The sequence below is a fragment of the Pelmatolapia mariae genome, linkage group LG16_19 (assembly GCF_036321145.2).
Source record: "Pelmatolapia mariae isolate MD_Pm_ZW linkage group LG16_19, Pm_UMD_F_2, whole genome shotgun sequence".
Lineage (NCBI taxonomy): Eukaryota > Metazoa > Chordata > Actinopteri > Cichliformes > Cichlidae > Pelmatolapia > Pelmatolapia mariae.
The window spans coordinates 31,963,483-31,980,346 of NC_086241.1; the positions used below are offsets into that span (position 1 = coordinate 31,963,483).

General features: G+C 39.1%; 1 protein-coding gene across 1 annotated transcript; it reads right to left on the reverse strand.

The window, feature by feature from the left end:
- Positions 1 to 434: 434 nt before the first annotated feature.
- Positions 435 to 16,372, reverse strand: epsti1 (epithelial stromal interaction 1). Its single transcript, XM_063496769.1, has 10 exons — positions 16,078 to 16,372; positions 13,781 to 13,839; positions 13,612 to 13,695; positions 13,444 to 13,517; positions 13,110 to 13,193; positions 10,694 to 10,767; positions 8,843 to 8,921; positions 4,731 to 4,801; positions 4,178 to 4,335; positions 435 to 1,757 (listed from the first exon to the last, which is right to left on the reverse strand). The coding sequence occupies exons 1-10, from the start codon at positions 16,236 to 16,238 to the stop codon at positions 1,612 to 1,614; spliced, it is 990 nt and encodes a 329-aa protein (XP_063352839.1). The 5' UTR covers positions 16,239 to 16,372; the 3' UTR covers positions 435 to 1,611.
- Positions 16,373 to 16,864: the final 492 nt, after the last annotated feature.

Below are 16,864 nucleotides of genomic sequence, written 5' to 3' on the forward strand. Positions count from 1 at the left end.
ATGATTGAGTGGTTGCAATTTTTTGTGGTTTTACAAGTGAATTATAACGTTTTGTTAATGAAATAATACATTTTAGGCAGAGAATATTTCTTTCTATTTATAAATGTGTGTACTGCATTGCAACACTGGCTAGCTAGAAGTGGTGGTTCTTTTAGCGTCTATTTTGTCATATCATGTTTCAAAAAGGAGGATTATCAATGGTATATTACACTTGCGATGATTGGATATTCTTACTATGACAATTGTACCAGCAAAGGAATGTGTGACTGCTAGCTCACTTGCTAGCAGTAAATAAACTAGAATATGAGCAGCTTTATGCTCTATGTCTCTGTGATCTTTTTTGATATACTACTGAAATGCACAATACAAAACTGTAATATCTGTCTACACAGAAATGAAAATTTACTGACTTTGATTTAAATAGATGAGTTTATTTAGGGGTATACCACACAGTAAATATTTTTCACTGAAATTTAAATGCATCACCTTTATGACTAAGTGTAAAACTGCTGCAATAATATGTGATTTCTTGGTGTTCTCCAAAGGGAAGACATTTCCTGGATGACTCTGTAGCACTCCTCATGACTTCATGCTTTAGTAAAAGGGGATTTTCAGCCCCTCATGTTGAGAGCAACGCCCTTTGTTCCTTTGTTGCCGCCACCAGGTGATAACCACCTGTGCTGTCCAGTTCACTGATGTTATGAGGTTAAATTTTACTGCACCAGCAGCAGCTCACTGCCCACTGTGTAACACAGCGATGAGAAGCAAAGGGATGAAATGGCTACAACACATGAATATAAACAGTGATGAACATTCAACCAAACAGTGTTTCCCTGCAGCCCCCTAAAACAACTTTGACTTTGAACTGAAACTAATAACAAAAAGGCTTTCTACAAAAAACCTCGGCTTCGAAAAAGGATAACTGGACTTCTTTGGAAAAATGTCATTTTTGTATGTGCCTGTTAGAATGTTTCTGTCCCGACTGGCACAATGTGGCAGAACAATTTTCTAAAGTCAAAAATGACATACTTAAATATTATTTTTTTGCTATAGATACATTACACACAACTTTAATTATAAAACAGAACAAAAAGCATCATGCATGTTGCTAGTACTTTCTTCCATTTGCACACACTGATTTAATCAAGAGCTCCAAATATGAGCTGAAGATTTTGAGTCATTGCGATGACCTTTAACCAAACTGGTGAAAACGAGCATCAATTCTACTCGATGTCAAGACAAAACCACAACATGACTCACTACTGAATGCAGACAGATACACAACACCAAACACTCAGTGATTAATAGCATAATCAAAAACAGATCCCATAGAGCACATATTATGTAGGTATGTTTTCAAAGGAGTCTAATGCATTGTAGTCAGCTCTGCTTTGTATACTGATCTACCATCAAAGTAGATAAACTTTGTCTTTGCCAATTCTCTACCATCTGCACCCTGAGTAAATATGCTTATTTGGCCCATGGCCTAAAGTGTCAAACAGAAAATTAAGGACAAACAGCTCCTTCATTAACTCTTTCCTCTCTAGATGCCTGTAGGAGCTGTTGTAAATTGTTGTGTTTATGGGGGAAAGAATTTATAATACATGAAGTTCAACTCAGTGTGCTGATAAGTAGTGTGGACGCCTCCTCGTAATCCCTGTTACACTGGGTAAGGATGTCCTCTAGGAAGTCTCTGTCACAGTTTGGAAAGCTCTTGATGAGCTTCATCAGGGCCTGGTCATACTCAGCCCGTGGGTCTGGAAAACACACAGGAAAGAATACACATAAAGTTTAATTTGTTGCTCTCTTGAGACCCCTGTGGAAAGAGGGCTCTTTGATTGTCCTGAAATATACTTTCTTTCCTTCTCATGTATAGCTGGAGGCCTTATCATACCATGTTTTCATATTTTCTTTTTCAGCTAGCACGATCTGTTTTGCAGAACATTTGTACACATGATTGGTTACCAAAAGCTCTAGAGCCAATCCCCAAAATGTTGATTTGCTTAGATATTTTGTTAATAATCTAGTCAAACAAAGGAAAGGGGGATTCCAATGTTTACAGTCATTTCTTTCAGGCAGCATAGAGACTCTCCTGTCTGATCACTTTAGCAACTATTCCTCTCGAGTCCCCCATCGTTCATTATCATGCTGCTGGGGTATGATGACGCCCATTATCACAGTAATAATAGGGCATTATCATTGTTAAACCTAGCAGATTCATGACTAAAAAATTTATATAATGATCTTCTCTTTAATAAATCTCATTGATGGTGACATTGTAAGAGCTTACACGAGGCTGGTTTCCATTCCCATCTGTAGCAATGAATGGTTGCAGACATTCCCTAAATTAATCATTTGCATGTAAAAACACAGTCTGCACCACAAATTATTGGACTGGGTAATAAAAACAAGAGCGAAGAAGAGGCACACTTTCGCCAAACCATTCATCGGCGAAGTCGAGAAAAAGGCTGTGTTTTTTTTTTCAGTTGATGGTCTTTGATGAGTGGGGCTGGCAAATAGTGAGGGACAGACAGGAGAGGCCTTCACCCAAACAGGTTCCGGCAGAGTGGAAAGACATGATCATCGGGCTAGTTGGCAGATAGCGCTGGTGGCTAGTGTTCAGACAGCAATTAGCGAAGAATGAAAAGCAACTGAGTGGTAGGACAAGACACTGTTTACTACCAATACCAGATTCTAATACATCCTTAGCCCTTCCTTTGTCAAGACCAATTACACCACAGATTAGCTTAGCTTATTTGTCCTTTGTTCAGGTTTTGCCATCGGTGCACTGTGGTCTAACTCAAAACAGAATATGAGGTCAACAGGGCATGCATTAGGTCAATCTGAGAGTTTCAGGAGTGCCTTCCAGTGGACCGCTAGGCAAACTACTTTCAAGGGAGTGAAAAGTGGCACAGAAGGTTTGAATAAAGATGACACTATTAAAATGGGCGTGTGCTCAGCGTTGTCCATAGACTGTATGTAAACATGGACATAGCCTCCTGATCTGAAACCCTACGAAGTCCGATTGTAATCTGAGAAAAACTGCCGTGTTGCCTGAGTTATTATGTCAACAAACATTTTCTTGATGTCTTTATGGTTTCAAAGCTCCACGTCTCAATTAATTATTTCATTTATTTACAGCATTATGTTATTTTTTTGTAAATTATGATCCCACATAGTTACTCTGTATGGGATAACATTCTCTAACAAATAATAAAGAAAGTTAGGGTGTGACCATCTGATGAGATTTTCTGCGTTCATAACTCCACTAGCTGAAAAGCAGTCCCAAACAATGACAGAGCCTCGACCGTGTTTCACAGTGGGCTGCAGACACCCACTGTTGTAACTCTCTTTTAAATGATTACATGTACACTTTCTATTTGCAGAGAGTATTATTTATTAATAAATACGTTAAAAATATTATACATTTCTCTATATATATCATAGTTAAAAATATTAGGAATATAACAATATAAATGTTTTTAACCACAATAATTTGAAAAAGAAAGCACATTTGGTGAACATGTTCAAATGCAATAGGTAGTCTGTTTTCTTTTGTTTGCTGTGAACACGAGTTATTCATATCTGCATTGTATCCAGTCAGGTGTCAATCCAGAACAATTGGCACATCTATCTGGCTCCAGGCCTAGAGTCTGTCAGTCTAGCCTTGCTTCAGCACAAGTAGAGAATTTACCTCGAAGACTGCCAGAATCGTAATAACAAACAGTAGAAGTTTGCGTGTGTCAAGCTTTGATCCTCTCAGTGCCCTGTCTGCTAAGTCACACATTTAAATGTGTTTGATATTTGGCATCATCCGTGCTAACTGCCGGGCAGAAGTGGAAAATACTTTGTTACTCACACTTACAGTATAGAGACACACACACATTTACGGCTTCCCCTTACTAAAAGCACAAGTTTCAGCAGGTTTTGAATGCCCGGAGCTACAGTATCACAACGTACCACACATAGTTTCCTACCTACATTTTTGAAGCATGTAAAGCACCTACACCTAACATAGACTAAACAGGCAGTCAGAGTCCACTGAAAAAGGATGAGGTGGGCAAGTCTTCTCAAATGTCCGATTTAGGTTTGGTTAACCAGTGCTGAGCCAGACTAAAATAAAAAGGCATGAGAAACAGGACAATGAGCGTTATTCACACATCCAGTCTCAGCTCACCAGCTTCTTCTGTCCAGCCGGAGCAGCTCTGTTCTGGATCTGGTTTCAGGTGTGACAACGAGGCTTGACTTTCTGCCTCCTGAGTACTTTCGAATTTTGGCTCTCTCTCGCTCCCTCTGGCTTGACCTTCAAGCTTGTCCAAAAAGGCCGCGTTCACCCTGTCAAAGCATAGCGAACTTAACAAAATGCTTCACATAAAACTTGCAAATGTTCTATTTTACAACTTCACATGCCTGCAGGCTCCAAATGTCAGTGAGCGGGAAGTGTTTGACAGCTTTTTAAACTTCTGTACCCACTAAAATATAGTGGAAGTCGCAGCCACTTAACATCCATCAACCCAGCCAGTCTACACTGGTTTTGTTCCAAAAGGAATGAACAAAAACACACTATTAATCTTACTGAGATCATTATTGCATGGGTAGTTTGTATTTAGTTGCAACATTTTTTTAATATTGAGTGAGTCTTTCATCAAGTGGCTCAGCACCGTTTCTTCCAAATTGTGTGCTTTTATGTTAACTTTACATAAGATATAAGATATAAAGGGTCTTCATACCTCTTGTGTTCCAGCTGCACTTCTCTCAGATTTTTTGATTCCTTTGTCTGTTTACTCTCCACATCTGTGCCCTGACAAAAAAAAAGGGAAAAAAAGAAAATGTCATATTTCCTCCCGCTAAGACTGAAGAATCTGTATTATTGTAAAGGTCATAGGTCTGACAGTTGGAAAAAAAAACATTCCTCTCTCCCACTGACATCACCTCCTGCTGTCCTCATGGTGCCTCTTTGAGGTGAGGATAATTTCTCAACTCCCACTATGTTGTTCTGCTGTAATAAATCATTTTAAATGGATCTGTGCGGTTGGAATACAAACAAAATGTGGTTTGTTGTTATCTTGCTGAAATAAGCAAGACCTTCTCTAGAAATCGTCGTAAAAAAAAAACAAAAAAAAAAACCTGCACTCTGTTTAAATCCTAATGGTTAATGTATCAGATTATCATAAAGGTAGTATGGCCATTGGCAGATTTTAAGATTAGGTAAATACAACCTTAGATTGACATAACTAAGCCAAAATGCAGAAGCATTTTGTGAGAGTAAGTCCACACTTACTGCTATCGCAGGCATTAGGAGGGTAAGTCGCAGCTAGGTGCATTTGATCATAGTTAGCCGAAGTAAATAACTGGCTCTTATATGAGACATGCTGTTTATACAACATATCTCATTCACCTATTCACATACACACTTTTTTTCTACATCTAAGTGCTTTCTATTTAATAATTACACTCAAGCAACTGTTTGTTAACACGATGCCAATTAGGAAAATTGTCAGTGACAATTCTACAACAATTCCTTCTTTAAAAAGGAATTGCTACTGCCCATACTTAGGTTCGCAATGCTGCTTTTGAAAAAAAAAAAAAAGCCCCACAAGATTTGCAGAACAATGTGTTTCAGACAAACAAAACAAAAGTGGAGAGTTTGTCCATAATGCACAGCACCATGTTGTGAGAAAACTAAACATAGCATATCAGCACACACACCTGATAAAAACTGTCCAGCACAGTGGTGGAGGGTGATGATTTGAGCATTATTCATTTTGTAGCCACGGGACCTGGACAGCAGGTCAACCATGAACTCCTCTGAATACCCAAGTATTTTAGAGTCAAATGTGAGAATAATTTAAATTGGGTTATGCAACAGGACAATGAGCCCAAAGCACAGCAGCACATCTACAACAGAATGGCTAAAAAGGAGTCAAGGTGTTGTAAGTTTGATTTAGATTGAGTTTTATACCGGATGCCCTTCCTGAAAGAAGGATTTGTGTCTTTGGCTAGAATCAAAGCAGCACCCTTTTTTTGCCAAGCAAATACATCAGCCACTATACCACTGGAGGAGTTTACACTGGAGTTTGCTTAATTACTGACATGAAATTAATTCAACACACTCATCTCACTCGTTTTCACTCTGTTTTTCTTCCCAGGAGAGTTAATGGGTCAGTGAGGGGAAGACGGAGCACAGCCCACCTGTGTCAGCCCTCTGCTGCATCAAAGCTTAGTATCAAATCTCCCACTCAAACACACAAGCACCCGCCTACAAATAGAGGATATGAAGGGGAGATCAATGTGCCTTATGGAGCCAATGCTGAAAGAACAACAGTTCCCAGGGTCTTGGTCAGAACCACATGAAGAAGTTTGCCTTTTGCTGCTCTGCGGCCGCAAGCTTTCATCTCTTAATCTGTGACGTCGATCTGAAAGAGCTGAAGCCTGGGGGTATCAGCAGAAGGAGAGGAGAGGAAAGGCAGGGAAAAGAAAAAAATAGAAAAGAGAGGGAAAAAAAGCATAGCAAGAGCACAGGAGCAGAGAAGATGGGAAAGGATGTGGAATGAGACATGAGACAGGGAAAGGAAAGAAACTAGTGGTAAAAACAGACAACTAAAGAAGAGAAATGTAGGAGACACGATGAAAAAATTGGAGAAAGCAGGGAAGACAATAGGTGATGACATGATATTATTGGAGAAGGTTGTGTGAGATGAGAAAGTAGAACACCAGGATGAGGTGATGCTTTGGTACTGTCTGTGACCCTACTGTCACAGACAGCACCAAATCATCTATTTATCATCTATCCTGTCTGTTTGTTTCTGTGTGTGTATCCCACCCTAAAATAGAGACTCCTTTATCACTAGAACTGCTTTCTGTGTCTTTCTGCACCAAAGTCTGACCTGCAGTCTCCTTTTCCCAATCTCTCTCACCACTAATTTTCCTGGTGAAAGATTTGCACTACAAGCTCTACAAGATTCAAAAAGAGGCAGAGAGAAAGTAAAACAGTGAGAGAAGCCCACAAAGAAAACATTTCCTCACTTCTTCTCCTGTGTAACGTCACCGATAGGCCGGGTGGAAAGCACGCATGTTATTAGCACTGTTTTACTTTCTGACAGAAGCTTTCAACACTCTGCAATAAAACCAGGTTTTCTGAGCTAAAAATAGCCTTGAATTTTCAGAGGCTTACAGCATCTATTTGTTGTAAGACATTAAGCCATTGCCCCTGCAATGATTAAGAGAAATGGTATTTAGAGTTATTTATAGCCAGAGTAAATGATCGCCTGAGGACATTTTCAAAGTAGAATAATTATGGGATAATTTTATAATTACCATTCAGAATTATGTGGTCGAAAGGTAATTTTATTTTTCTATCTTGTATTGAATTAAGTAGCCCTGCGGCACACATGTGACCTGCTCAGAGTGTACCCCGGCAAAAGGCGGGGTACACTTGAACCACATAAATGGAGGAAAGATGGAATTCATTCAAAAATACATGGATGGAATTATTGATTTAAATTAAATTTTTATGTAAGTTTGGGATTTTTTCACTATTTTTTTAACTTAATTATCTTTGACGTGTTGTTTTGTATTTGTTTCACTTTTTACTGTTTACTTACAATACTCAGATGCTACATTAAAAGTTTGATGTGCAATCTTATGACCTGACATTATTATTGTGTAATTTTTTTAGCCACTACATCAGTCTTAGTATTTTTATAAATTTTTGGACACTTGCATTTTTGGTATAATTATCCTCTCTTAGTGACTCAGAATTTACACATAAGTGAAAATGTATTACTTTTTATACCATTTATTTACTTTTATTTCAGAATTTAGCTTTTTTAAACCTCAGTTTTGAATTTTGTATCTTCTAATACCGACTTGGGGAGTCGATGTTTCAAAGTAAATATGTTTTTTTAATCTGCCATTTTCATACACCCCCATTTAAGTGATTGTCTAATGATTTATGTCTCATTAGAATGCCGGTCATTACTTCCACCAAGAAGGTAATGACTAGCTAACTAGTTATTCATGTCTAGCTGCCTTGGCAGAGGTTTGCGGTCTTTGAGCATTTCTTGTTGGTAATCTGGAAAGGAAGGAAATTGTTTTCCATTCACATTATTAGACTGACAAGACAAGTAACCGGTTAGGGAGGAACAGGTTTTTTTGTTTTTTGTTTTTCCCTCTACATACTTCTTCCAGCACAGTTATACAACCCTGTTCTGTCTTCTGCAGAAAACCTTGCAGTCATGTCATGTTGTGTCTCTGTCTCTGCTCAGTGTGAACTCTGGGAAGTCCCTTGAACTTTCCTAGCCTTCCACCGCTTCCCTTCCAAGAAAACCAACATTCAGAGAGGAAGAGAGGCTGAGAAAAGACAAAAGGAAGCAGACATTAAAAACAACAGAGGCTGAAAGAGGTAGAAAGACAATACTGACAAGTAACAAGAATATAAAAAAAACAAACAAAACAAAAAAATAATAGGAAACTCCCCCAAAAACACTGGCATATTTATCGGTGTATTTTTTTTCCTTTTACTCATCTATGATCTTACTGTACCGGTGTGTGCTCCATGTATGACCAGTAGATAAACGTAAGCTCCTGACCCCTGCCCGACCTACATGGGTTACAGTTTAATACCGTGTGGCCTCAGACGATGACAATTCTGCACCTAAGGGTATTTACTCAGAAAACAGTCTACAAATGCAGATCTACTTGTGTGAAATACCACACAGATTCTCTGACGCCACACATATGAGAGTTAGCACTGACTCCTAGGATGCATAGAGCACATGCATGCATAGGCCCACTGCTGCACAGAGTAAGCAAAACATATATGATTTGGACACCACCTTACCCTGGATGACGTGCGTATGGCAGTGGTGGACGCTGATGAAGCTTTCCTCTCGAAATTCTGAAGAAACCTCTCCTGTGTTCTGCAATAGATAAACACTTTATTTCCTCTGTCGTGCAGCAGACATGGTCACACACACACACACACACACACACACACACACACACACACACACACACACACACAAAGAAATAATAAGGCCTTAAGTATTATTTTAATCAGCAGACAATCCACAGACCTGAAAAGCTGACAGTCTGACAAAGGCTGACCACGTTTGTTTGTTCCCGTGTGACACTGTCCCGACTGTGCACAGAGCATCTGCTCTGCTACTCTGTCTCCATTAGCCCCATTTCTAAATATCATCATTGTTTCTTCAGTTCTGTACACTGGTCTGCTGTCTCCTGTTTTTGTTTACCTTTAAGGAAACCAAGGATGCCACTTGACAAGCAATTACCTTGGGAGTCAGCCAGGGATCATATTCCAGTAACATCGTGGCTGTTGGGGTAATGGATTTAAAGTGGTCAGACAAAAAGGAACGAAGGGGCTGTAGTTACAGTAGACGCTCTGAATCATTAGTCTGTCTATATTCAATAAAATCTCATGACTTTTTTTGGAGAGCATGGAAAAATATTTCTGTTTTTTCTCGGCTTTAATTTGTAAGACATATTTTGAAAGGAAAATATATATTAAAGTCAGGCTAGGAAGCATGTGGAGCAAACCTTACAGCATGTTGTAATTCAAGATGTCTGAGAGGAAAAGTCCTTTCAGAAAAAGAAAAATCACACTACATTAAAACTATGGTGGCACAGAACTTTCACCTGCAATTTTGGGGTTTAAATCCTGTATGAAGCCAAAGGTTTCCACTGGCTTATATTTATTTAGTACTTATGAGAAGCATGCTCTGTCTGTGCTTGTGTGCTGGGAGACACTGAAAAACATTTTGACACTTTCTTTACTCTCTCTATTATACCCTCCACAAGTACTACTGTAATTTGTGGAATTTGACAGGGCTGTTGTTTTTCTCCAGCTCAACGCTTAAGCTGCATCAACACTGCAAATGTTTTCCAGTGCCGTGGCAACCAGAGACTATAAAAAGGGAATGACATTCAGCAACTTTAAGCAACTTTGGGCCAAATAACCAATGGCAGCAGGAAGTGGGCGGGACCCAAGATAAACCTTTGGGTCAACTTCCAGACAAGTGATTTTAGTTGCTACCATTGAGAGTGCAGAATACCATTGATTGATATAACCTAGTAGTGAATAGGATAGAGCAGTGATTCCCAAAATGTTGGCTGGGGCCACCTGGTGGGCTGTACTGTACTGTAATTGTACTTTTATTATTGAATTGACAGCATGCTGACATAATTTCAGGGAAGACCACAGCTGCATTAATGATGATTTAGTTATGATCCTGCACTTTAATGTGAAGAAGGATTTAAGAATTCAACTTACAACCAAAAAATTGCTTTTAAAATCAAATCAAATAAATAATCATAATAATAACAATGATACTACTACTAATAATAAGATGAACGAAAGCATAGACTTAGTTTTACCTCACTAAAATTAGGTTTTGTGTATGGCTTCTGTATAGGATCTATGCAACTACCAGCTCATCCCACTGAGATCAGCTGCTGCCTCGGTGAATGCTCAATGTCAAGTCATATTTTACTGGGACACATATAGGAAATTAGACACATATCAGCACTCCGCCTGCTCTTGTGACATCTGATGCTGAATATAACTAACAGAGATCCATGTTAGAGCATGACAGAACACAACACTGCACACAAAACCACACAATACCAGAAGGCAACAGCAATGAAACCCAAGCGACCCCGATCCAGGGCTAACCTGAGGCGGTCCTGCTCAAACTCCTCTCTCCTCCTCTGATCCTCCTGCCGCTCCTTCTCCAGTAGACGCTCAGCCTGCAATACATCACACTCAGTTGTTGTGCCACGAACCTGCTTTCCCCCAAATGTGCAAGTGACATTAACCAAAGTGACTAACGGAGCAATTACATTAGAGCATGCTATATGGACTGCAACATTGATGCATACACATGCTAGTCATGCTTGTTGGGCACGAACAACATGACACAAGTTCATGATATTTTAACAGTAAAATCCACTGTACCATCTTGTGAAGATTAATTGATGATTCATTTTACAATATTAGAGGTATAAATTGCAGAACTGGAAGCTTATTTTACTCTGAATAGGTGAAAATAGGGCTGGACCATATTATACCGTTCACGGTAATACCGGTATAATGTTGGGCAACGATAAGAAAATGAAATGTGATAGAATATGGGTAAAACACGCATGCGCAGTGCCTTTGTTTTCATATGCACATGGCGGAAAAAGCACGGCGGCGACAGAGAATGAGAAGGGCGAAAGCGGATCATTGAATGAAACGGATTTGGTTTGTAAAAATGCTGCAACTTCAGTGGTGTGGAACTGGTTTAGCTTTCGTCCGTCAGATACACAACAAAGCACTATTTTTGGTAGAGCATGCTAGTGGGCCGTCATTATTACCGTGTTTTTTGGAAAATACGGCACACTTAAAATCAATCCTTTGATTTTTCTGAAAATCGACAGTGCCCCTTATAATCCCGTGTGCCTTATGTATGAATTCTGGTTGTGTTTACTCACCTCGAAATGATTTTATGTGGTACACGGCGCTCGAAAATCTGTCAAATGTTTTAGTACGACTTTGCTAAGCTACGAAGCCGCACCGCTTGATGGATTGTCGGAGCATTACGGCTATCGTAGGCAGGAGCCTTGCGGATTGATACGTACTGTGCTTCAACGTAATATTACCGTATTGTCTGTGTATAACCTCTTTTTAAGTTTTGTGGATATTATACATGGTTATGCTGAGGATATGTCGGCCAATTTCCACTGGAAATGCCTTTTGGTTAAACTGTCAGCAAGGAATTTGCATTTGCACTGTTAAATTTTTATATAACTTTAATGCAAAAAACAGCTGCTTGTGTAAGTGAAAATACATTGATGGGTTTTTTTTGCATTAATAAAGTTGTGGAGTTGTAAAGTATTTTGTCTAGTGTCAATTATATTGACAGTTATATCGTTATCGCAAATTTTCAAATGTATATCATGATAAATATTTTTGGTCATATCGCCCTGCTCTAGGTGAAAATCCCTCCTAGTACCTATTTTAATTATCTTTTTCTGGCATCACAGATTTTATTTTCTCGTACCATGGTCTTACTGTAAAATAGGACATGGTGTGCTGTTTAAGATAAAGAGGGTGGTGGTGAGAGTCCAGAGACAGGGGTGAAATGTAGTGTGACCCAGCATGTTGTTTTATATGTATGTATTTATTATTTGCTGGATTACCGATACTCTGTTCTATGTTGTCACAGATGTCATGGCACAACAGACAAAGATCTGTGGAATACCGGCTTGGTCTTTGCCATTAATCAGCCTTCCACATTACTCTATCACCATTATTGGAAAGACAGCAGGGCCAAACGTTGAGTAGAACACGTCTGAGAACAGAGTGAAGAGCTTTTCTTTGGGGGCTGAAAACCCCAAAGTCCATTAATCTGTTAGTTCTCACATAGCTTTAGTGCCAAGTGTGTGTGAGAGAAACTCTCGCTACAGCTCATGTTGATGCTTGTCTCTACTGACATCTGCAGGGTAAGCATGATATTACTCCTCACTGAGGGAAGAAAAATTAGTTCCATGGGGTGGATTTATAAGCTTCTGAGCACTAACATAACAGTAATAAAAAGTAACTTGTCATGCTTACTGGTGAAGAAATGTGATTGATTTAGCTATATGTCTGTGAGTAGGATTTGCATGGGAATTTCACCAAAAATGGGGTTTGACCTTACTTAGAAGCGAATAACTCTATGGTGGTGATACTATTGGATCCAGGAACTCAGTTTTTACATGTGGATGGAATTAGCCTTGGTAGAAGAACACAAGTTCTTGCTGTTCTATGCCTGCTCTAGTTTACAATGTGCTGTGTTGTGTTTTACCTGTTTGCATCTGTTGTTTTAGGCTAACCTGGAAATACAGTGCCACTGTAGACAATGGCCTCAGCCTTGTATTCACTCTAATCAAATCCATCAGATCTTTTGTTTTTAGCATTAAAGCATTACAAATGGTTTGCTACAAGACCTTAGTACATACCCTTGATTTAATTCAATTATTCAGCAACAGTTACCTTTACATGGTAAACTAAAGACTACAACAATAATCTGATAATAATCTGCTTGATGTTTTGATCTTATGCTTACCTTCTCCCTCTGTATTGCTTTCATCTTCTGCCACTTCTCCTCCTCTTCCTGTTTCCTCCTCTTGTCATCCTCAGCCTTTTTTATCTAGAAAGAGCATTTGAAATGAAATATTTTATTTTTGGATGAATAGGAAAGGATGCGAGCTAAAGTAGAAATGCATTACTGCATCTCAAACATGGCATGTTTTCATGCACTGTCTGCTTATTTTCTTTTTTTTATTTATGGCAGCAGACAAAAATGGTATGTGCAAATAATTTGCTGTAATATTTAGATATATGTAAAGCGCCACAGAAAATAAAGGGATGGTTTCCAGAATGAATAACTTGGCATGTACTTTCTTCTGCAGTTTCATGGATTGATGATTTATTTGCTGTTTTTGCCTGACTTCAGCCAGTGTGACATCACCACCTGGATAAAAGATCATAATGCCAAATGTCAGTAAGTGAGGATGTGAAGATAAATATAGAAGTGGTGAAGGTAGTAGAGGGTAAGGACAGATTACCAAGCCTCTCTGGATTCACACGTACAGAGGGGACTCTCTGTGTTTCTTTCCATCGGTTAAGAGCCTCTTCTTCTTTTTGAGCAACTGCAGCAACAACAACAGACCTCTCATTTCATTCATTTGGAGAGAAATGTCAAATAAATGAAGATCAAATTGGTGTCATAGTTACTTGTTTTCATCTCGTTTCGCTTAGATTCATTTGGTGGGATAATGGTGTATCCATCTGAGCTGAAACAAGGACAGAGACTGGTATTAAGGCAGGAGAAGAACAATGCAAAAACTGAGTGCTTCTGGTGTAGAATATTTCCTTTGTTCACTTATAATGAGGTATTTTGAAAGTATTTAGAAAACATTGCAGTTTCACCTCCGCTAAGAAATTCATTTAACTTGGTCAGTAGTTTAAGTTTATTCATACACTTCATTTAAGCTTTATTAAAATAATGTAATTTTTTTTAAAAAAATAGTATAGGTAAAATATTGTCAATAAGGTATTTCCAAGTACAGTTTGAGTATCTTTTTCTCATCAGTGTGGTACAATTTGCAATGCTACACTGGTCTAGAAATTATTATTATTAATACTAATAATAATGTACACTGCAGTGTAATGAGCACTATGCAGAACACAGTGATGATGTCTTGATGTCAGTGGCTCCTTTGGCCAGCCTTATTATCCCAGCAGGGTACCTGATCACAGGCAGAATGTAGGTGTTGATAGCCCGGATCTTGTTTTTACCATTCAGCTGACTCCTTCAGGACTTGCCTGACCCTCTGCAGGTACTTGGTGATTGCAGCTTCCTAGCCGCTTTTCGTGGTTCCCATTTGCTTGTGGGATTCCCAGGTATTTGTAGCTGTCTGCAATGTTGTCTTCTGGTAGTTCGATCACCTCCAGTCTGACTACCTTCCCTCTCTATGTTACTATCTGACCACAATTCTCAAATCTGAATGACATTCCGATGTCGTCCTGGTGGTTTGGATCAGTGAATCGATATCTCGTGTTAACGAGATATCGATTCACTGATCCAATGGCATACAGCTTGATGTCATCCATGTAGAGGAGGTGGCTGACAGTATCTGAAGCCAGTCTTGTCAATGATCTCACTGAGGGGATTCAGGCCTATGCAGAACAGTACTGGGAACAGCGCATCTACTTTTTAGATCCCGCGACTTGACAGTGACTTGTGCTATGGGCTTGAAGTTGGCCTTAATGGGGATGTGGCGAACAACACTAGAGTTCCTGATGAAGGCTCTTAGGGTCCTGTTGATCTTGTACAAGAGAGTATACCTTGGATGGTTCTGTGGAGAACAGCTGGTTTATTCTCCTGCCTTCTATTTCTGTGGTGTACCTCATCAATTTCTAGCCGTGAGAGCAGTTCCTTCTTCCCAATGTTGTAACACTGAGCTACTAGTTGTTTCGCTGTCAATCTGGATGCTGGGTATTGAGGATTCCATAGGTCCCTCATTCTATTCATGTAACCTCTTCTGCTGGGATTAACTTACATAGTAGCATTCCAACAGCGCCCTATTTTCATCTCTTGCCCAGCTGTGGCTTCTTGTTCCAGTAGCCCACTTCTCATCTGTGTGTCCTGGTTCCTCAACACCTTGTTAATCCGGGCAACATCTGAGCTGCCATGACTTCATTTCTATGTCTCTCGTTCATGTCTGAGGTTTGGTTAGGCTAGGTTACACAGCAGTAGCTAAAAACTTACTGCATACATTTAGCTGAAAACGATTCAAGTGAAAATTTCCAGTAGTTATGTAAGGGATATCATTTTGCATTCCATCATTTTTTTCCTTGTTTTGTTTGTATTTCTGTATTTGAGGAGATTTTGCACTGAAGTCTTAAAAAAACATTAAAAAAAAAAGAATAAAGGACAAATGTTATGTATGGCCAAAAAGCCACTCAAAAGCAAAACCACCAGCAGTTTAAGAATATCCAAAAGTATGTGGTAATGAAACTAATATGATGCTGCTTTGAAGGAACAAGGTAAATTGCACTGCTATGGTTTTAAAATCATCTGTTTCCTTTCTAATCCCATAGCAAAATCACAAACCGTGTTCATGTGATTTCTGTTTACTTGAGTAAAATCAAGACATCTTTACAGACTGCACTTTGTTAAAACGCCTGTTTACTTTGCTCAACATAGTCACTGCTTATAAAACATACTTTCTTCGTACATAGAATCATTACCACGAACACTGAAGGCAACGTTTCACTCTCCGATTCCGTGAAACGAAAGTGAAAGTCAGCTCTGTAGGATAAACAGAAATCTACTCCAGTAAATAAAATGTAACACAAATAGAATAAATGTTAGGCAATGAAGAAATTTGCACATAAGAGGCTGGTTTATTCAGCCTCCGTGGATCTATAAATGACAACATGAGCTCTCTCTCTCTCTCTCTCTCTGTGTTTTGCTTTGTTTTTCAGTTTTCAGTTCTTTGTTTTAGCAACACAAACTTTGTACTTACTACCGTGGCTGTCCAGTTGGCACTTGTGGATTTCCGTGAACATTTGGATTTGGAAGTGTTTGATCCTGTCCACACTGATCTGTCATCTGTCTCGGGTGTCTGGTGTTTTGGTTTCCCTCGGGGTTTCCCTGGTTCCTTTTGTATCTTTGGTCGTAATCCATCGTGTAACCTGCACACCGACAGCTTCGGAGAAGATGTCTGCCTGAAGCTAGTTAGTCTGCGGGCACCTGTTAATGTGTTTCTATTCTAAGCCCAGTTTTCTTTTCCAAGTGTAGTCAGGCGACGTGAGGGCACAGCGGAGTGGGAGGATTTTTTTTAACCAACAGCGCCATCTGCTGAGGACAAATGGCAGAGGAGAATTTTAAAAGACCTCTCAAGACCTATTAAAAGGAACCCCGACTATTATGACAAGTTACTCTAAGTATGTTACAAATTATCTCCACTACATAAAAAAACATACTTGAGAATAACTACAATTTTTTTGTTATTCATTAAATCTTTGTTGTTTAAAACTACAGGGTGGGCCATTTATATGGATACACCGTAATAAAATGGGAATGGTTGGTGATATTAAAGTCCTGTTTGTGGCACATTAGTATTTGTGAGGGGGCAAACTCCTCAAGATGGGTGGTGCACATGGTGGCCATTTAGAAGTCGACCATTTTGGATACAACTTTTGTTTTTTCAATAGGAAGAAGGCCATGTGACACATCAAACTTATTGGTAATGTCACAAGAAAAACAATGGTGTGCTTGGTTTCAACGTAACTTTATTCTTTCATGAGTTA

Excerpts from the sequence above, each read along its gene's own strand:
- epsti1 (XM_063496769.1), bottom strand. The coding sequence starts at position 16,238 with ATGGATTACGACCAAAGATACAAAAGGAACCAGGGAAACCCCGAGGGA. Across the intron at positions 13,840-16,077 it reads CCAACTGGACAGCCACGGTA|CTCAGATGGATACACCATTA; the intron begins GTAAGTACAAAG and ends TCCTTGTTTCAG. Across the intron at positions 10,768-13,109 it reads AAGCAATACAGAGGGAGAAG|GCTGAGCGTCTACTGGAGAA; the intron begins GTAAGCATAAGA and ends GATGTATTGCAG.